This window comes from Durio zibethinus, chromosome 6, assembly GCF_047325235.1.
Source record: "Durio zibethinus cultivar Kanyao isolate XHJ-2024 chromosome 6, ASM4732523v1, whole genome shotgun sequence".
Taxonomy (NCBI): domain Eukaryota; kingdom Viridiplantae; phylum Streptophyta; class Magnoliopsida; order Malvales; family Malvaceae; genus Durio; species Durio zibethinus.
Genome location: NC_143167.1, coordinates 32,634,116 through 32,655,711, shown reverse-complemented (window position 1 = coordinate 32,655,711; position 21,596 = coordinate 32,634,116). Strand labels below are relative to the sequence as shown.

General features: G+C 34.7%; 3 protein-coding genes across 3 annotated transcripts; all 3 read right to left on the bottom strand.

The window, feature by feature from the left end:
- Window positions 1–1,210: 1,210 nt before the first annotated feature.
- Window positions 1,211–6,696, bottom strand: LOC111286626 (mechanosensitive ion channel protein 10-like). The gene is made up of 7 exons (XM_022876687.2): window positions 6,246–6,696; window positions 4,505–5,956; window positions 4,287–4,407; window positions 3,329–3,622; window positions 3,046–3,248; window positions 2,041–2,352; window positions 1,211–1,529 (listed from the first exon to the last, which is right to left on the bottom strand). Exons 2-6 carry the CDS (start codon window positions 5,947–5,949, stop codon window positions 2,079–2,081), a joined length of 2,337 nt encoding a protein of 778 aa, XP_022732422.2. The 5' UTR covers window positions 5,950–5,956; window positions 6,246–6,696; the 3' UTR covers window positions 1,211–1,529; window positions 2,041–2,078.
- A 769-nt stretch (window positions 6,697–7,465) lies between these two features.
- Window positions 7,466–11,669, bottom strand: LOC111284479 (serine/threonine/tyrosine-protein kinase HT1-like). The gene is made up of 8 exons (XM_089761602.1): window positions 11,017–11,669; window positions 9,960–10,238; window positions 9,366–9,879; window positions 9,111–9,253; window positions 8,699–8,844; window positions 8,366–8,435; window positions 7,709–7,787; window positions 7,466–7,512 (listed from the first exon to the last, which is right to left on the bottom strand). The coding sequence occupies exons 1-8, from the start codon at window positions 11,263–11,265 to the stop codon at window positions 7,466–7,468; spliced, it is 1,527 nt and encodes a 508-aa protein (XP_089617728.1). The 5' UTR covers window positions 11,266–11,669.
- Window positions 11,670–16,126: 4,457 nt separating this feature from the next.
- On the bottom strand, window positions 16,127–17,892 carry LOC111285311 (protein BIG GRAIN 1-like D). The gene has a single exon (XM_022874685.2). It carries the CDS (start codon window positions 17,559–17,561, stop codon window positions 16,170–16,172), a length of 1,392 nt encoding a protein of 463 aa, XP_022730420.2. The 5' UTR covers window positions 17,562–17,892; the 3' UTR covers window positions 16,127–16,169.
- Between the last annotated feature and the right edge of the window lie 3,704 nt (window positions 17,893–21,596).

Sequence of the window (21,596 nt, the reverse complement as noted above, 5' to 3'; positions counted from 1 at the left end):
GAAAGGGGGTCGATAAAGAGGTTGTTGGTAGAGATATAATCATTGGTTATGATTATTATAAAAGTTAAATCCTAGGTTAAGATTTGTAGAGATCAGTGGTCGTGGAGAAGAAGGAGTAGAAAAAGAAGAAGATGACTTTTTACTTGGTTTCTTCTTGACGGTTCTCCATCCACCTGCATCATGGATAGGTTGTTTCCTCGATCCATGTGGTCGACTTAAGAAGTCTGCAAGGAGGTTTTTATCTCCGTTGATGAACTCTACCTGAAAATGATAAGAACAAAAAAAATTATACCACCTAATTTGTCTGGGATTATCAGAAAGCTTTTTATTTTGGAGAAAGTTTTTGACTGCTTGGTTATCTGTTCGGATAACAAAGATCTTCGGGGCTAAATAGATGTGAAATCATTGTATGCAATTTTTTATGGTTAATAATTCTTTTTTAAAGATAATATAATTTATTTCGTTCGATTTGAACTTACCGAAATTGTAACCACAAATCAATTTATCTTTTTTATGTTGATTTTTAATTTTTAAGACACATCTCCAATGTTCATCATTGGTATCTGTCTCTAAAATAAATAAATCACATTGTTTAAGTAAATAGATCTTAGAGATAGTGGTTAAATCTAATTTGATCTTTATTTTTCCTGTTCTTCGTGGATTGTAATTGGTAATAGTTTTGGACTTTGGCGTTGGTTTATGAAGAAAATTACGGCCGGATGGAGAAATGGAGGACGCTGAAGATTTGAGGTTGACGTGTATTCTGATGCTGTCCCTTGTGGCAAATTCTACACCTGGGTTTAATGGATAAGGTTATCTTACTGGATTGAGGTTACATGGAATGGATTTCTGCCACTGAAAATAACAGCCTTAAACAAACTCACGTTTTACCAAATTTATGATAGGGTCAATCTCATGTCTGCAGTCCAAATAACAACAATTTCCTGGAATGTTTTCCAAATTTGTGAGACTAGCAGAGGACTTCCAAGGGGTTAATACTAAAAGAGTAGCGGAGCAATCACCAAGACAAGGTGCCATCCTAGTGAATCAAGCTATCAAGTCTTTAGCCAACAAACCTTGGATGTAAGCAAAGTACTCGTCCAAACAAGAAATATATCATTTACTACTTCAGGTCTTTTTGTCCAATGGTGAGACTTCTTATTTCACATAGAAAACTAGTTTCAGAGAATGAATTCTTCCCGACAAATATATGAATAATGGATCAGAGACTTGAAATATCGCAAGAGTTAAAACATTTATCTTAATAAGGAAAACTTGAAACAAACCACAATGCTACATAGCATTGGTCTTTAACCCTTCAATTCCATAGATACAATAATAAGCTTACATCTCAGAATCTTACTGGACAAAATAATATATATATATATATATATATATATATTATATTTACCACCTGGAACGTCTTGTGCGGAACCATTTTCCCCTCATCCATGTTAGGTTACCACAACTAAAGGGCTTCATTATCACTCTTAGCCAAAGCCCCCATAAAGTTCTGCCAGTTGCCATCTCTAGTTGAAACAAAGATACCATGAGAACTGAGTGCACACATTTTCAAAAGATGAAATAAAATAATTGCTTCATATCACTGACTAGTGACTAGCATGACAGAACCCAGAATGCTGTCTTCCATAAAGTTTTAATTCAAAAGTCGACTAGGATGAGATTCAACTACCCATAATTTATATTGCTCCCCTTTCACAAACAACACAAGTAAGTGAGTGACCATTTTCTTCTCAAAGGGATCCCTTATATACACAAAGTTTCAACTGATTAAATCCTCAAAATGTTATGATTCGAAATCTGGAATTACTTATTCAACAAATGCAAATCAGATAAAGAGCACACATCTAAATCTAAGCTGAAAAGCAATGCTGATATAAGGAATGTTGAGGCCCAAATATTACAATTAGTGGCCTTTACTTTATTATCATGCCAAAAAAAAGGGATTGGTAATGTTGATGATTGTTCAGAGTTGCACAAGTTCACCTTGTTAAAGAGGAGTAAAATGGGCATGCTTACCACCATACAAAACACTCTTGAGCAAAAAGCAATAATGATTAGGCGGTCACATATGTTGCGTCTGGCCTATCTTGATTGACTCGGTTGAGATTCACATGCTGGGGAAGGAAGTTGTATCTTATACCCAGCTCCTCAAAAATTCTCTTCAATTCAATGACCAGTTCACTTTTACGCCTGTTCTTCTCTCTGAAGTCCTGGAAGTTCATTGTGTGATTACAATAGAGAGCCATCTTTAACTTATTCACATTCTCAATCTCTTTCACCACCACAAGGTGGTTAGGATGCCACAGGGTATTATTGGCCTCCAAATGCCTGGTTGATAGCACAAAAAATATAAGTAATATAGAACAACATGAACTTGGAATGCAAAATTGTAAGTTCCATAAACATAATAAGAATCCTACTATCGAGATCAAAACACAATACAAAAAATTAATAGCAATTGCTTGTTTGGCTAGAAAGCTATCAGTTTACATGTGCTCCTATCTTTATTATTTACCGTAGATAAGGGTTTTCATAGTTTGGCTGCATTAAGAACTATGTAAGCATTTTTTTTCAGGAAACTTAAGATGCAGGGCAAACTGACAGCTTAAAAGACTATTCCAATTAGATTTTATCTTGTCAGAGTTAAATGCTTACTAAAGCTCTGCCTCTTCTCCTACTTCCTTTCAACTAAAACAGATAGATGTATCAAAAGGCCATTGCACTAGTATGCTAACAAAGAAAAGTACGTTGGTAAATGAATCAGACTGTTTACCCTTTCTACAGGGTCCAGAACACCATCCAATGCAACAAGCAACAATGAGAACATTTAGCTCAGAGAGGGGAATTAAGATCTATAGGGCCAGACTAAGGCAAAAGTATTTTAGTCCTCTGATAATTATTTCGGTCAATTAAATTGTCAAAGCGTAAGGACATCTGCTTGGAACTACAGCAAGGTTTGATTTTCACATAATCCAATCTTACACATGAATTAAAGGAAGTATAAAGCTACCGTCAACTTACTTCTTTATTTCTTCTTTCAGCCTGCCTATCGTTATTGCTGGGGTCATAAAATCAATGGAGAACTCTATAGTATCACCCATATCAGGGCTTCTGTAATAGTTGCTGATGGGCTTTGTAGCCAAAACTGAATTTGGGTAGTACACCTTTTCATTATCAAGCTTCAAGAAGACGGTGGTTAAAATATTCATTTCCTCAACCAACAACTGTCAGTTACCAAGTGATAAGCATAGTTAGTAATCTTTTTCCAGACATATATACAGACACATACCCTTTCAACAGTTACCTGAACACCATCAACCACACAACGATCACCAACATCAAATGGATGCATCACAAATACAAATATGATAGCTTCAAATATATTCTTGCAGGTGTTTCCAAACATAAAAACTGCCACTACAAGCTGTGATGAAATGAGAACAAGCACTTTTGTGGTCGCAATTTCCGTCAGAAGAAGCCATATGATAACAGCAACAATAATCAGGACCACTGTCACAAGTTTATTCAATTGCTTTACAGCTGTTTTGGTGTCACTCAAAGCATGTGCTAGTGTTTTCTGATCATTGTAAACCTTGATCTGTATGAAATAACAAAAACAGGCATGTTAATCAAAGATTCCCTACCATTTGTGAAGGTTTTCCTTATTGGGTTTACTACAGCAAGATAAAATGTCAGGATTTGTGTTTATTCCATCAAAACTCAAAACTATGAGATCGCAGAGGCATAGTGCATTTAACAACAAAAAGATCTTTCTCTATCTAAAAGCCTGCATTTTATGTCCAAATCAAAAGTCTTTTCATCAAAAACTACAACCATGAAGTCATATGTGACGGGGTGCATTTCGTTACAAAGATATGTAGTTCCAGAAAAGGAGTAGTTTTTTACTTTCAAAGTTTCGATTCTAAATCAAAAGCACAAAAAGCACTAGAGAAGTCGGATTATCTTTCCTTCATGTAGTTGCCAAGTGTAGTCAAATTTTGTTCATGTTAATACAGCAGAAACGTGTAACATTCTTTTCTTCCTGGATCTAATAGTCAAATAAGCCAGAGAACAACATACGCGATATGGGCTTCCAGAAAATGATAGCAGCAAAATTTTCTTATACTCACTGTTGCATTTTTGGATTACTAAAAGTACTTTAATACTTGCTATTTACATGGAAATCCCCACCCCACCGTAAAATATAAAAGAACTTTAAAAAAGTACTCAACATTTATTGGAGTTTCATACAGTGTTCTTACCACCCAGTTTGTGAAACTTTTTCTGGAAATTTTTTTAGTGCTTGATCCTTCAAACAATGGAAACACGAGATCCACCTCCTCCTTAATCATGAACCTTGAGAGGTCATCCTCATCAATGTAACTGATCATAAAGAGCATATAGTTAGAGTAAGACAAAAAGGAAAAATTGGCTGGAAAACAAAATCACTAGAAGCTTCCTGAAAAGCTGATTTTCTCACTTGGGATTGTGATCACCATCATTTCGGACAACATTTGAGAAAATTTTATAAGCAGCATAGTGTGCCTCCTCCTCACTAGTAATTTCTTTATCGGTCTGTTCGCCACCTTCATCATAAGCACTTTCCTCTAATGTATAGGAGATAGTGGAAAGCCCTGAATTTGTGATAGCATCTATCAACACCTTCATGTGCCAAGACGAAACTTTTTCTCGCTTCAATTTATGGACCTTTCCCATGTCAATAAGCTTTTTCGTTTTTGCTCCTTTACCCTTTTTTGCATTGCTAACAGTCAAATGAGCTGGCGCCTTTGGAATCCCATTAATCTCCATAAGTGGACGTCCTGAAAGGGTCTTAAGCACGTAATGATGGAAGATTGATTCTTGTATTCTCTCAAAGAATTTATTCATATGGAAATTGGAAGCCAAGATCTTTAACAGCAAAGTCTTCAACAACCACAAAAATGCTCCAATGAGAATGCTTACTAGAGTCCAGGTTACATAATCGAGAATTTTTGTGGTAGCCTTTGATCGCTTAAAATCAAGAAACAAAATAACCCAGGTAACAAGAACTAAACTCAGCCAAATAAACACCTGGACACTCTTCTTCAAACCATGAACGAAATAGAGCACTTTCTTCTGTAGCAGAAAGTTAAGCTCAATCAAGAAAACAACAAGATGCATAAACCAACGAGTAACCAACATACCACAGAATATAACCATCACAAGTACACACCATTTCCAAATTGTCAAATGCCAAATATGGGTGTCCTGTAGTTTATCTACAGTTAAGCTAGCTATTAAGCACCCCAGGAGGAGCAAAAATACGACACACTCAATCACAACCTTAGGTTTCACTCCCTTAAGCTTCTCTTTATGCAGTTTAACTTTCTTAATTATGTCCTCAATTTCATCTCCACTGGGGCCTGTAGAAGCCATTGATAACGTTTTCGACACAGCAGAATCTGTCCTAATACTTCTCGTAGACTTGTTATTAGGGGAGGCCTTATTGAAGGAGTGTCTATAAGGTGAATTAACACCAACTTGTTCCTGATTAGCTAAAATGTTCTCTTCCATTTGATCAGATTCAAGAAGATAAGATTGTTCCCCAAATCTTGACTTGGGTTTTGCCAATGACCATTTTCGACAAAAGGGGGGCTCATTACCTGAACTTGGGATTTTGGGTGGCTTATTTACACTTGGACCAAAATTTGTGGTCTCCGAAGACGGGCTACTCGCTGGCACTGATTTAGCCAAACCAGCAGTAACAGCACCAGGTTCAGTTGATGCTTTGTTGGGTGAATCTTGATCATTTAGCTTAGTGGCCAATGCCTCTGCTTCTTTTGGAGAAGACCCCTTTGGCCCCTTTGGATTTTCTTCACCGGAAACATGAATCACCACCTCTCCTCCTGCAGTGCTTCTCTTCTCTGACATGTCTTTAGCTTCCATCAAAACCCTGGCAAGAGGTAAAAATATTAGGCAAAGAAGTCGGCTTCCACTTATAAAGTAAAGGATCGGATTTATATTTAAGAATAAAAGAGGAAATTTTACACCTAAAAAATGCAACCTTTCTTTTATGAGATCTTAACAGCTATTAAAGCTCAATAAATGGCTCCTTAAAGAAAATGAACAGTCTTCAACTTATTACTCTCACTTTCAAACTAAACTCAAAAATTATAACTTTTGCAAAAATCATAAACAATTTTATCGCATCATCAAAAGAGCTGAGTACCCTTTGCCTTTACCTGAAAAAAGATACAGATTTCCAGAAAAAATAAGCATCCACACAATACCCAGAAAGAGTAGAAACAAGATGCTCGACTACAATACTTAAAAAGCACTGCAATGACAGCAAAAAGCAAGCAGAAAAGATATGGTAAAGCAAGAAACAAACAACAGAAAAAGACCAAGATTGATAGATATTTGGTTCAGACAGTGATATATCAACTCTTGCACTTGTTACTCTCACATTATAAGCCAACAAATCATCTAACAGGTATCCAAAGAAAAATGGAAAATGCTGAAGAGTTTAAAGTGGGAAATGGAGAAATAGACTGTGGGGAGAGTCAAGAATGGAGTGAAGAAAAAGAACCAATAATGAAATGGGATTCAACTTTTGACCATAGTTATGCTCGTGGTTCCAGATGAATAAGAGCTTATATCATAGAGTAGCAGTACTGTTACCGGAGGAAGATTACTGGCTAGCTGACTGAGACTGGAAGTCTTATTTTATTATTAATGGACCAAAAAGACCATAGGCCCTTCTATATATATTTTTAATAATGTTAATGTAGAAGGCAATACCGGAAGCAACGAGACGAAGGTGAAGGGTATTTCCGGGAATTTAATTTACAAGTACATAATCTCAAAGATAATCTTATATTACTAAGGTATTTTTTATAAAAAAATTTGATCAGCTAAAATTAAATATTTTGTTTATAAAATTTTAATTTAATTTTTATTATGAATAATTTTTGTATTTATAAATTTAATTTAAGTAGTATTGAAGTTTGAAACATGTTCTCGTCCTGTTTCCTCTGTCTAAATTTTTTATAACAAAAAAAATAAAACAGAAAATGGACCATACACCGAGGACTGGTTTATGTCACATTAATTAGCACGAATAATTCACTTCATATCATCGAGTAAAAATAGCTCTGCTAAATATAATTAAATTTTTTAATAGAGGAACGTGAAACATGGAATTTGGAAAAACCACTCCGATTTAGTATTGTTTTTTTATTTCATTGCTTTTCCTTCTTAGAGTCAACAACTTTAGGGTGATTGAGAAAAATCATAGCCGTCACGCACCAGGGAGTGGCTTATGCCGCATTAATTAGAACAAATAATTACACCATAGCTGGGCATCAATACGACAACCACAAAACGTTATAACCGGCATAGAAATTTGAGCATTGACATGACTTTTCTACTACTTTTGGCCTACATCAATCATTTTTCTAGCTTATCGTGCATAGTGTGGGGGAGATTGTGTTGATTGCAATAGCTCAACTTTCAGTCATTTCCAGGGCAAAATATGAGAAAATATCAGTGCATGGAGGAGTTATCTTCTTTCTTTTATTAATAATGGCAGGTGGGAAAAAAAAAAAAAAGATTTATCATTGCATGCAACTTTATTACTTATGACGTGGCTACGCTTATATCATGCATGGCTCGAAATCCAAATGACCTTTAATTTTTTTCTCACATGTCTTTATCCTAGAATTTGTATGTGTCCTTTTCTCTCTTTTGCATTGAATTTCCGTTTTGTCTGTGATAAGTTGATGCTGTAACATCCAAACTAACAAAAGATATTTACAGCAGCGACTAAGGATGACCCTCTTGTCTCAACTCTAGTAGAGAGGCTTTAATCATGAAAGAAAAATTTTTGTCCTTTTAAACTCGTTTCATGATCGACCTAAATTCCTGAATAATAATGTATATATCTTTATCCCTATTTTAATAGTAGTAATTTGGATAATGCTTTGGTAATTGAACTTGCAATGCTAAAAGGTATAAACGAAGAAGGAAACAAGTGTAAAGAAAAAAGTTGACGCATTGTGTTGGATGGGTTGACAACAAAAATCGGTTTTAATGTGCACACTGTATTAGTTCATGTGACATATAGCACATGCTAAAGAGTAAAAGGTCCAGACCATCCCTTCCCTATCACCGCAACCAAAAAGAATAGCAAATAAAAAGAGAGGCAGCTTTGAGTGATTTATTAATTTGTACGATATGATCTGCTCCATATTTCTTTCTTTAACACCACAAGACTTTTTCAATCTTTTATCTCATAACATGAAAGAAAGTGAAGCATGGGCTTTTATTTCGTTGTTTTGCTAGGCCCCCCGTATAGCAGTACCTTCTCGGAATAATAATCCCTATAAACTGTGATGCGTTCCCCAAATTTTTGTAGGAAATCACAATTGCACCTGAATGTCGAGGAACAAAAGGGAAGCAAAATCCCAAAGACGACAAGGGCGGCAATCACAACTATTTCTTAGACTACCAAACATTAACGCTTGTTGTTGTAGACAGAGACTATTGTAGCATTTAACATGTTTAAATATATTTACTACGGCTTTGACAGGTAAACAAGTTACTAGCTAGTACACTGGCTATTTTGTTTATCTAATCGGATGGTGTATGGAGGAGTACTCAGCAGTTTTCTTTGATTCTGTTTTGGATCGTTTGCAGAGTAGATGTGATATTTGCAAAGCTTGGTCTAACAGAAGCATCACCATCCCATGACTGGCAAATAAGGTCAATCAGCTTCCCTAATTCGCCATTGTCTTCTGGAAGCGCTGGCCTTAGCTTTCCTTCTGCAACCTCCATAGCAATCTAACCAACAACCAGATCAAATGGATTTGTACTAGTCTCTTGACTAACTTTATTTTCTAGACTTCTTTTTCCCCAATATTTTCTAACCAAAAATATTTGAGGAGATTTTAATAGAATGGTTAAAATTAAAGAGTATTCCACGGAAAAAGGGGGGGGGGGGGGGTTCTAATGTGCTATGCTTTTCTTAATAATTCTTATAAAGGTTAATGATTACAGATAATTAATGAGGCAAAATGTTATATTCGAACGAATAATCGATTAAATACCTTGGCTGGTCCATAATTCGTCTCAACATAGGGATAATTGCCGGTGATTAGTTCATTGAGAATGATTCCAAAGCTGTAGACATCGCACTTTTCATTATAAGGCTCATATCTGATAACCTCTGGGGCCATGTAAACATAAGTTCCTGAGAGGACAAGAGCAAGTCACTAGAGTCACCAACGGTATGTCTTAATAAAGTTATTTGGAGTGGCTTAATCCGTCACTCAGTTGGGAGGGAAAGGAAAAGAAATCCTTGCCTGTTTCGCCAGTAAGTGCCATCTCTTCATCACCTAAAAACCGAGCATGACCAAAATCTGCCACTCTGACATGCTTGGCATCGTCCAGGAAAATGTTGCTAGGCTTCAAATCACGATGAACAACTTTTGGTTTTTGCTCATGGAGATATTGCATTGCTTGTGCAATCTCCACCGCTCTAGTCAATCTCTCTTCAAATGGTGGAAGTGGTGTCACCCTCTCTTTTCCCCTGTTATTTCCAGGCCCATGTAACCAATCCTTGAGTGTCATGCTCAAGAACTCAGTCACCACCCACCCTTGCGTAGGTGGGTTGAGGCATGCACCCATTAGCTGGAGTATAAAGCGATGTCTCTGCCTAGATAATGTTTCAACTTCTTGAGCAAAAAATGTAACACCTTTCTCATTTTTGTGGAAGAAATCGGGGTATATACACTTCACCGCAACATCAACGCCTCTCCAAATTCCTCTGTAAATGTCTGCAGTGCTTCCTTGGCCTATCAGTTCTTGCAATTCAATCTGCTTCAATCAATTATAATACCATTTTACATTTCAAGTTGTATTGTAAATAAAGAAATGAAGGACCAAAGAGACGTTACCTCGACAGGGTCAATGTACCATCCATTCATCTTGGCTTGGCTGATGATTTTGCCTAGATCCGATTGCTGAGAAACTGAGGCAGGCACTTGAGGACTGGCACCAACATTGACAACATCGGGAGAAATGGGAGATTTGTTGTTAGTTATAAGGTCCAAGAATCCATTCTCCTGAGCTATTTGAAGACAGTACCTTAAATTATCTTGTGTTCTCTCCGTTCTCATTTTGTACATGGTCAGAATTTCTTTCTGTTTCTGGACTTCCTTTTCAAGGTCTGTCACCTTCACCAAAGCCCAAAAGACACATAATTTTCTCTGTATCAAAACCTCTAACCCAAGTTAAAGACCCATCATATCCTGGTCTTTTGTGGCCCACTTGCAATATATAATATGGGGTTGTCGTTCTTGCATGAAATAAACATGAAAAAGGAAATAAAAACAGATAAATGGAATCATAAAACAATCCATGCCACATGCCAACCCTTTATTTTATCTGTTTATAGTTTTAATGTTGAAAAAAAGTTTAAATCAATAGGTGAAACAGCGTTTGCCAAACTGGAGAAAAGTAAAGAATTTGCTCCTCAGAGTGAATGGATCTCATATTCAGATTCTCCGGCATTATATGCTGTAGTATATGTATATACCAAACAAGCTCAGTCCACTTTGATGATTGCGACGGTCAACCTGAAAGCTTGAGCTTCTCTACAAAATTGACATGTAGCCTCTACCTCCAAAAATATACCATGTGAATCCAAAAACAAAAACTTACAAAATTTTTTTTGGACTTCAGTCTTTTTTCAATGATTAAGTTGAAAAAGTTTAAAATTAAACTAATAATTTATAACCATATTTTTTCCTCCATTTGAAGGAGAAGTCTAATCATTTTATTGTGATGGAAAATGGTTTTTTCATTTCAAAAAAGAAAAAAAAAATCAATATCAACTTTCTTTTTTTAAGTACCACCCATGGACACCAGAACAGTATTATGGTCCAAACTATAACCACGCCTATACCCAATAGTCACCTAACAAATAATTGTGGTCCAAAGTCCAAACTATACCTGCTGCTCTAATTTGGAGGTCGACTGCTGCAAACGTTGTTGCTTTCTTTCTTGCTGCTGCAGCTGTGGGCTCGTAGCGGCAGCCGACCCCATACAGAAACAATCATTAAATCTACGGCAATATTGCCTGGACGACGGCGTAGGTGTCGTAGCCTTTTCTATTTTTACCAGGGGACTCGTTACCAGTGCTCGTTGATAATGCGATAAGGTGGCCTTCTTCTGCTCTGGGTTGCCTGCAGCCGAGTTCATTCTATGTTTTTAATGTTGTTTTTTTCCCTTGTTATTAATTATGGTGTAAAGAACTAATACTAAGTGCAAGCAGAGGGAGGGAAACATGAACAAAGTTAGTGGTGCTTATAAAGTGGTCTGGTTCTTGTTTTGTGCTTAATTAAACGACAGTTTTGGACGGATTTTCTAATGAACAACAGACTAATTTTGGTCAAATGTCCTTTTCAACGAAAATTTTATTAGGAAGTTTGTTTCAATCTTAACTGTAAACTGGGATTGATGGAGTCCATCTTGTAAGTCTCGGAAGGGGGGAAGAGTTCGTTTTTCTAGGATTGTAAGTGACAAAGCGAGGGGTGATACTGCCTAGGCAAATTTCGACGTTTATGCCAATGCCAAAAGAAGAGGAAAATGAAGTTGATCATGGGGCGGGGTCATCTAGAAAACTCATGGAGAATGGGTACAAAATTGGACCACAATTAGATATGGTCCATACTCTTCAACTTTGAAGCGTGCAAGGTTATTGAAAATTAATGTTATTGTATCCATTCTTTCCCTCATCCCATATTGAAATCATAGCTTTAATAAGTTTAACGAATACTAATTAATGAAATTTTTTATTAAAAATGATTCAGTAAAAACGCAAATATAATTATTGAAATAGTTTACTAATTGCATTAAATGGTTGCAAACGTGAAGTTGGTGACAATAACTCTAGCCAAATTATTGTATGGTCCCAAGAATATGCAAAAGAAGCTAAAAAAAAATATAGCTGTTTCTCTTTTTAATTTTTCCTTTCTTGGTATGATTGAATCTTTTGTGGATCAAACAGAATCGTCCTCACTCAAGCATCTTCTTCACTTCTTTTACTTCGTAGAAGAGAAAAGCAAAAGCTGCCAAGGATCTTATGGAAACTCATCTTGGGATCGATCGCCAATCATAAATCTTTGTCATTTACTACCAAAGCAAAAGCAGCAAAATAATGGACCACGCCAAGTTGCGGAGGCAGGCCTGGCTGATTCCATTGCCAACTCTTACGTGGTTTTTCTAAAATTTGAAAATTGTTGAAAGGGGTTTGTTCAACTTTAGGTTTAAAATCGGTTGATAATTAATGACCGAATAGAAAGGGAAAAGAAATCTTGCTGCCTTCTTATTTGTTAAGTTCCAAAAGAAATGTCAATTTCTCTCAGCATTTGAAAACAAAAACAACGGGGATTTGTTTTTTTCTTTATGGGAATTGGGAAGAGACGAGAAATTTCTTAATGTTGAGCAAGCAAAGTTGCATGAAATACAATAAAGAATATAGCATCATGAAATTGAGCTATCTAGTGCTGGGAGGTGAATGTTAAATTCAGATATTTGTTTAATATGATACATTCTTTCTTTTTCTTTTTTTTTTCAAAAATTGAGAGGATCTAATTTTCATACTCATATTTATGGGTATGCGTCAGAAAAAATGAGAGCAGCATAGAAATTAATTGATTGTCAATTTAACAAGCTAACTATAGAAAGCTCAAGTTATTCTATGAGATTCCAAAGAGCTTTACCAGTTGAAATTGGAATACACCCTGGAAGGAAACCAAGCCCCCCTTGTTTGTCTTTTTCCTGCCTTATACGACAGAAGAAACTTGAAACTTGAAGCTAATGCTCCAAACTCCATGACTCGATTCCATCAATTAGCAATTTATTACCACACCTTGGGCCCAAGACCCTCTGCCCACATTTGAAATAGAATTAATTAAGTGGGCATCAACTATTCTTTCAAGATGATATTTCTTTAACTCCAAAATAAGATGAATTGGTCAAATTTTGTTGGTTGATCAGGATAGTTTAAGCCTTAAGGAGACAATGGGGCCTGATCGTTTTGTCTAATCCCTGCTCGAAATTGAACTTATCCAATTAAAAGTAGGCTCACCTTCCCAAAGCCCGAGCCAATTTTGCATTCATCTCACATGGTTTAAACAAATCAAGATAGCTGCATGAGGGGAAGCACATGATGATTATGACCTAAGGAGTCCTTAGAAGAACTGGGACACGTTCATGAGGGGAATGAAGAAGCTGAAAAGAACCAAAATTTGGCTTACTATATGGACCCAAAAAAAAAAAGACCTCAGGCTAGCTAGGTTTAGCTTATAATCTTTCGACTGATCTCTCTTCATCTGCTTCACAACTATTATTCTTCTCTATCATTGCCATCAACTTCTTCCCCACTTCACCTATTGCCTAGAATCTCTAACAAATGAAACTCATCAGAGAAAGATGATCCCAACAAAAATATATGATCCCCAAGTTCGCAGCTGATAGATTGTTAATTCACACTGATTAGTTCGATATCATTATATTAATTATTAATTAATCCATACAGCTTTTGTTCTAACTACTTTCAAAATTTTCAAACTATAAAGTGAAGCATGAAAAAAAAAAAAAAAAACTAGTGAATAAACAATTCTGAGCCGCCTACAATTCTTGAATAAGTTACAAATCCACTGCCGCCTTAAACAAATGTAGTTTAAGCTTGTTGATTAGTTTCTAATCATATGATCATGTTAGATTTTGACTAATTAAGCGAGATTCTTCATCGATCGGCTGATAGTGGGGAGGTTCAGGCCCCATTTTTAGCAGTACAAACTCTCATTGCAAGCTTATCACGTAGTACTAATGGCGTGTGTTTATAGGCAATTATTTGGTCTACTAGCAACAGTAAACCCTCTCTATGTATTTTATGATTTTATATGCTTCAAAGCATGGTTTGTTTAATTAACATCAAACATGGTTTTAAGTCGGTTAAAGAGTCATTATCTCTAATCTATTATTCCGTTTCATGTTTCCACATTTCATTACTAAGTTTTTGGAGGTTGCCAAAAGCAAAATTGATATAAAAAATTATATATTTTATATAGATGGGATGAAGCTTGACTGGCTTGAATAAAATATATAGTTATTAAATTTTTTTTTTTAATCAATCGATAATTTATTTAAATTTTTTTAAATATGATTGAAATTCAAATTCGATACGATCAATTTTAAAATCGATTATAATATCACTAAAATTAACAGACCATTGATATATTTTATTAGTTATTAATTAATTAGTGTAATTATTCATTTCTTTTATGTAAAACATTTGAGTTCACACGAAAGACTCCTGGAGAAAAAGAAAAGGGGGATTCATGTTTTCCTTATCTATTTATTATGTGTGCGCAGGGGGGAATCAGGTGTAACTGTTGGGGCATATTATAAAAAAAATTATTTCCTTCTGTGCTTTACAAATTTATCTTGTAACATTTTAAAGTGCATCGTCATTGTCAAAACATGATTATAGAAGTATAGTATATATATACACGTTGTTTCAAAGCTGAAAAAGATTATACGTTGATATATATGTTACATTGACATATATATATATTCTTAAGTATATATTTTGTTTACTTCTTTCCTTGTTTCATGGCATTATCTCTAAGGAAGATTGTGTTCCCTCGTATAACAATTCAAAGCAGGGTATTATCACATAATATAAAACAAATTTTGTTGGTTGTCATATTCAATCATGTTCATAACTATATTTGTAAGATTCCTTCTTTGGGACCCAAGCTTCAACTCTTTAAATTTGCATGAAACCGCCCCCCTTCCCAATAAAGAATAACATAATAAAAGAGACTATATATTGAATGTGAGTTCCGATCATAAATATGTTGATCAAATTTTTAAAAATTACGAATTTAAAAAGATTTAGACATGTAATATTAATGTAATAATTGGCAACTTTATATAGCTCCTCCCCTTATTGCCTTCTCCAATCTTTTGGACAAAGAACTGTCTGTAGAAAGTCCGGTAAAATTCATAAGCACACTTACATTGTTGGAATCCTAAGAGTCAACTGTAATAGAGAGAGTATAACTCTGTTTCTTGTTGAAATAGCTCTATTCCATTAAATTCTGTGGACCATCTTCTTCTTGCTTGCCTTGGAAAAAAAAGGAAAAAAAAAAAAACAGATAATGCTTGTTCCTGATCCTGACATATTTTGCATTTTACCTGTTAACATATAAATGCTGTAAACTTCAGTCGGATATGTTCTCTTTTCATGTTCATAGTAATTATTGTAGTTTTGGTTGTTAGAATATAAAGACTCAAGGAACAGTAACAGCCATGGTTTTGGTCTGAATCGGACTAAGAATTCAATACTTTATCGACAAACTGTACTGGGTTTTGAATCTTTTGAATGGTTTTATGAGGTGTCGAAATGGGATATCTTTTTTGTTAACTTGATCCATAAATAAGAGAAGTCTTGATGGGAGGGATAGTTAAGCCAAAAGAGTGCCCTTTTGTCTTGGTAGTAGGGAAGGTGTGAGGAGGGAATGGTGATGCTAACGCAATGTTCAAGTAAGAGGGTCCAATCCAAATTACAAATCCAATACTAGAGAAAGGAAAGAAAGCAAAAGCACCTCTCTCAACTTTCTCTATTCCCATGGGGCGAAGATCTGCCTTTGCCTTTACCATCACCCTCCCTCCCTCTCTCTCTCTCTCTCTCTCTCTCTCTCTCTCTCTCTCTCTCTCTCTCTCTCTCATTTTGCTTGTGATTACGATCTCGAATCTTTCATTTTCCCCTCTTTCTTTTTCTTTCTTTCTTTTTCCTTGTTCAATCAAATGGCACTGTCAGTATCTCTTCAATTCAGATCGTGATCAAAGAATTAACGCATCCCCAGTTCTTACTTTTCAGAAAACCAAAATTCCATGCTCACCTTTTCCTTTTTTTTTTTTTATCCCCTTGTTTTTCATTTTTACATGGTAGCTAGCATTAGCATCTCATTTCAGTTGAACACAAATAATTGGCCTTAAAGATTGCATGAAACTTGTCAAAACTAGAATGAAAAAAAAAAAAGAAAAGTTAAAGCTGAAAATTTTGGTTCTTGGAATCATGTGAAAATCAACTACACTATCAAGCCATTAGCAATGGCTCGATTTGTTTCAACATGAGTAGTTTCATACACTGGAAGTTCTTCTCTATACCTATCATTACCAATAAGAACAAGGTGATCCAGCTCGAACAAATCCGAGCTTGAATAGCTAGCTGCATCATCTTCATCTTCATCCATCTCGTCCACAACATAATTACCGTGAGTGTCCCTTGAAATAAAATCCTTTGTCTTCTGATTTAGATGATATTCTTTCAAAAACTCTCTTGCCATTTCTTCCACTCGCCTTGTCTTCTCCATTATTTGAAACTTTAGCTCTTCTTCGCACTTTCTTGTTGGCGATTTCCCAATTTTCCATGCAGTTGGAACTGAAACCGACAGTAAACTGGACTCTTCTTCCTCATATAAGGATTTTTGCCCACATGGTCTACAGTCTTCATCAACAATTACGCTCACTGGGCAAAATCTAACTGTTCTTTTAACTCCATTACGCAACCTTTCTCTCGTAGAAGGCGAGTTCTTGCTTAGACATGATCTTGAAAATGAGGAAACTGAAGAACACGTTGAGACCTGTCCTGACTTCACTTTTCTTTCATCGTCACAGCTTACAATTGAAGATGAACTCTTGGCTTTCTTTGTATTACCTGTTGTGAACAGAGAATTGATGAAACTCGCGAGACGGCGACCAGGTGAAATGGGTTGTTTCACCTTCTTTAAATTGCCATAAATTTTCATGGCTCTTGATTTTGACTTGAAAAGACTTTCATCAAGCTTTGGTGTGTGGTCAGAGGCAGAATTATAGTGATAATCATCAAAGACATGGAACTCTCTTTGTTCATAAAACAGAGTCCGCTCTGTTCTCCCTGTTTTCTCTGTTTTGAGTGGTTTCTCCGGTCGAGCCGACACGCTGGTCCTAACAGATTTAGGCCTTGGTGATATAAAACATGAAGATTTTGTTTTTGAACCATACATAGATTCAGTATCAGATGATGAGAAACCACCAGAACTGGAATCAGACGAGCTGGAAGTGGAGCTAAAGAAAAGAACATCATGATCATGATCATGTTCATGATGTGATTTTTGTTCAAACTCAGAGAAAACCTGTTTCCTGTCTGCATTTGCCTTTTCACTAACCTTCTTTTCCATCCATTTCTCGATCAAACAAGCTCGTTGGAAACTCGACATTTCATCTTCTTCTCTTCCTCCTCTGCTTCTGTTGGTTTTCATGTTACCTTTGCTTTGCTTCTTTTCCATTGTTTCCCTGTAGAACTTCAAGTCTTCATGTTTCGTGTCAGCATCATCAATGGAACGGTAGATTTTGTCAAGTAGAGTAGAAGAGAAAGATGGGCTATCCCTCTCAAGCGTGTATCTTTCTTCTCTCATCAGTGTTTTCTCAAATCTATACATGGCTTCTCGTTTTGGAAAATGGACAAACAAAATGATAAGCAAAGACACTAACAATTACTATCAAACAAGAAGTTCTTTTTGTCTATGAAGAAGGGTTCAAAAGCTGCAAATTAGACAGCAGAAACAGAAGGTTTTTGCAACAAGAAATGAGTCCACTGTTTCAAAACAAGGACCTCTCTTTCCTTTTTCTCGGTCTAAATTTTCTTTCGAATTGTTGGAAATGAAAGAAAGAAAACATGAACAGAGAAATTGATGGTTTGTCTGAAGAGAAAGAGAGAAAGAGAAAGAGAGTAATGAAAGCAAATCGGCACGCCTTGAAGATGAAGAGAAGGGGAACAGAAGCTGGGCACTATATAAAGGTGTTTACATCTTACTACAACGGAGCCAATGCCAGATTGTCATCTGTCTACGTGGCACTCCTCTGCCTCTTTTTCAATTCCCAGATTAGCCCTTCTTTTTCTCATAAATTAACCTTCGATTTCCATTCAATCTCTTTGAATTTTGGACCGTTCGATCATTATAGGAAGAGAAGGGTTTGTCAGTCTTAGTGGGTCCAGATGTTGGTTTAAGATGGAAAGTTTTTCTGGGTGTTTAAACATGGTAACGGTGGACTGGGATACATTGGATTTTAACATACAAAATTAAAAAAATTCATGTAATATTATTCTTTTGGAAAGAAAAGCTGGAGGCTTTGAAGGAGGAGAAACTTTGGATGTGAACAGATGAACTGAATTTAGTTTAATTATTTAATTCTAAAGAGTGCATGTGGAATATAATAATACTCCATGTAAACAAATCTAAGTTTTATATGCTAGGAACCAAGTGTTTGATTTATTATCTTGAAAGATTTTATATTATTTTTTTGTATAATCAAGATTGTTAAAAATTAAATTGTGATTAATATTTTATTAATAAAATATTTAATATTATATTAATAAATCACAGGTAATTTTAATTTTTATAAATAAAAAATTTAAAATTAAAATTAAAAGCTGTGAAAAACAGGGAAATTAAATCCACCAACTCATTCCAAAGTTTTGAATAATTAATCAAAAAAGGAAGGAAGGTTCAATGTTGCTAGGGTTTTAAAATGCCATTGAGTTGGCATAGTGATTTATTAATTATTGGAAGGAACCAAAACACCACATGAGACAAGAAATAGAATGGAATTAAACAATCCGATTTTTTTTCATATTTTGTTTGTATTTGAGATTTTTTATTTCCTTTTAAAAATTTATACTCATCGAATTATTTTTTTGTGCATATTATTTTGTAATTAAGTGAATAACATATATGGAAGACCTATACAATACGGATACCATATATATGTGCATTATTTTGGCTACCAAGTTTTATAACGGTAATTAAGCATGTCTAATTTATTCATTTTGATTTCATATCATTTATATTTAAATAATTTTAAATTTAAAACTGTTACAATCTCGAGTTATTTTGGATTTGGATCACGAATCATTGTAAATGTTAATATTAATATGATTTAAGGTAACAATCCACATGGAGCTAAAACTTGGATTATTGCCAAAATACATTTGTAATTACATGTGTTGTTTTAAACAACTTATATTACCTATCATTAAAGTGATAGCGAATCACTGTGGAATTGTCTTCAATCTTCTGCAAGGAGTAGCACAATTTTGAGACAACTCTCTGATTGGTACAATAATGTACCCCCAACAAAATCTTCTTGGTACAATATATTTCATATTTTTCAGAAAAAAAAGAAAACATTTTTTCCCAAATAAACGATATTATATAACTATAAATGATGTAATCCAAACCTCACTTCTTACGAAAGCTTAAAATACACCATAATCTTATAAATTTATGTCACGGGTCGAGATTTAAGTTTCAAATTCGCGCGACTCTTAGACTCGGACATTCATTCATTCGATGTCTCAAATCAATTTATCTGTTACGGTTCACACCCTTGTGAAGTATTATCTGCTCTGCTCTCTGACCTCACGATTTTGTCCTACACAAGATACTTCACAAGGAATAAATTATGTGAACATTTTTATACTCTAGTGATCCTCTTATTATGTTCGATGTGAGATTCAAGATTCTTCCTTAAATCTGTCACATTTACATATACCTAGTAAAAAACTATTATATTATGAGATTTGATTTTTTTTTTATATATTTAAAATTGTTAAGAACTGAATTTTGGTAAATTAAAAATATAACATTTTATTCATTATATTACAAATGTTGGCAAATTTTAGCATTTTCCTTACATCATTACACTTATATATATATATATATATATATATTTTGAGTAAAAACCATTGCACTTATGTTTAATATTATAGAAATGTCTCCGAATTTTTAATCTAATGGTTAAAAATGTTTAAAAAAAATCAAAAATTTAATTTTGAATCAAACATATCATTTTTTTTTTACTTATATTAAAATTTTATCTTCATAATGTAATAAAAAAAAAAAAAAAAACGTTACAGAAATGAGAATCCTGCTCTACTATACGTAAGAGACAGATATGGTTTCAATCTGTACTGGAAGAAAATGGACCCAACTGGCTTGGATTGGGTGTGAATCTTTTGAATTTCAAAGTGATACGAGCTCCGTTACCAAAAACTAGAAATGATAGTTAAAAAGTTTGTAAAACGAGCGGATGAAAGATTTACCTTTAATCATGAAAAAAGAAAGCTACGCTTTTAACCGTGGGTAATTAACAGAGGGGAGCCTGTAATTGTGTTCTTTAATCATGAAATTTTCACCCAGGAGCGTAATTCATTTGTTTATTTTGAAGCTCTAATTAACTATGTTTTGAAAATTGAAACAGAGGAGAGGATTATTTTTTTTATTTTTTTATTTTTTTTGGGGTGTCCATTTCTCCACTTCTGTCCTAGGCTAGATGCTTTTCTTCTACTCAAAAAGGGTGCAGTCAATATACGGTCTAAAAAGGATTCTAACACATGGCATGACCCAGTTCTTGAAATGTGCTGGAATCATCTCTGAAAGTGCCCCTACTTCACAAAAGCAAATTGCATTATTTTCTTTGACATGATTTGATGATTTAAGCCATTTCAGTCTGATCATGTAGTTAAGTGTAAGTCACATTATTTTGATTAGGACAAAACTGTGTTTTTCTCTGTTCTCTTCCGGCCACATGTTTTTAGCTAATCCAAAGCTAAAACTCATTCCATCATATCAATATATATTTTTTTAAAACTGTGATGGAAAACATTATTGATTTTATTATGTGCATTTAAACATGTATATTTTTTATTAATTTTAATCTTATGACAATAATTAATTTCATAACATTTACTTTTAATCTTATCAGTCATTCAAATATACGTCATGAATTTTAATACATTATCTCTTCAATGTCGATAAAATTATCTCGTAAAAATTAAATGTTGATAGCTTAGGATATGCATGGTGGGACTTCATGTTTGCATATTATATAATTGGGAGTTCGAGTTTTAGAGAAGAATTTATAGCATGGTTAGTATAGCATTTAGATAAAAAAAAAAAATTAATTACTACTCGTAAATGGTAAAAATGTAGTCCAAGAAGATAAGCGGCAAGAAAAACAACTCTCCCTGTCCTCATCTAATCCCTGTATAATTAATGAAAGTGACTTTACATAAATAATCAGATGGGTATCAATTGAATCCACCAATCTAACAACTATGAACCATGCATGTGGACGAAATTTGAAGGAGGCTGTAGACATCACATGCAAGACTATATGCAAAAGTTATGTTAAACTAGTCAGCAAACGCGATCGAGACATGATCTAGTTGCTTCTCCAAAAACCTTGAGAAAACATTAGTATATATTAACCAGCAACATCATTAAGGATGCTGAAAAGGATGGCTTAAGTTTATAGGGTGATTGAACAAGGTGTGTGCCTCAATAATCCCTGTCAAGATCACATGTTTTCCAGTTTTCTGGTTTGCTCATGTACATCCATTTGCAGGACATAAGCTATCATGGATGCAACATCTGTAACCCGATCTGTGCCCTTTGGGGTGGGAAAAAAGAGCG

Excerpts from the sequence above, each read along its gene's own strand:
- LOC111285311 (XM_022874685.2), bottom strand. The coding sequence starts at position 17,561 with ATGTATAGATTTGAGAAAACACTGATGAGAGAAGAAAGATACACGCTT.
- LOC111286626 (XM_022876687.2), bottom strand. The coding sequence starts at position 5,949 with ATGGAAGCTAAAGACATGTCAGAGAAGAGAAGCACTGCAGGAGGAGAG. Across the intron at positions 3,623-4,286 it reads AAAGTTTCACAAACTGGGTG|ATCAAGGTTTACAATGATCA; the intron begins GTAAGAACACTG and ends TATTTCATACAG. Across the intron at positions 3,249-3,328 it reads GTGTGGTTGATGGTGTTCAG|TTGTTGGTTGAGGAAATGAA; the intron begins GTAACTGTTGAA and ends GGTAACTGACAG.
- LOC111284479 (XM_089761602.1), bottom strand. The coding sequence starts at position 11,265 with ATGAACTCGGCTGCAGGCAACCCAGAGCAGAAGAAGGCCACCTTATCG. Across the intron at positions 9,254-9,365 it reads GGCACTTACTGGCGAAACAG|GAACTTATGTTTACATGGCC; the intron begins GCAAGGATTTCT and ends TTGTCCTCTCAG. Across the intron at positions 7,513-7,708 it reads AAATTCTAGGATAAAGACAT|TTGAGCTATTGCAATCAACA; the intron begins GTGAGAAAAAAA and ends AATGACTGAAAG.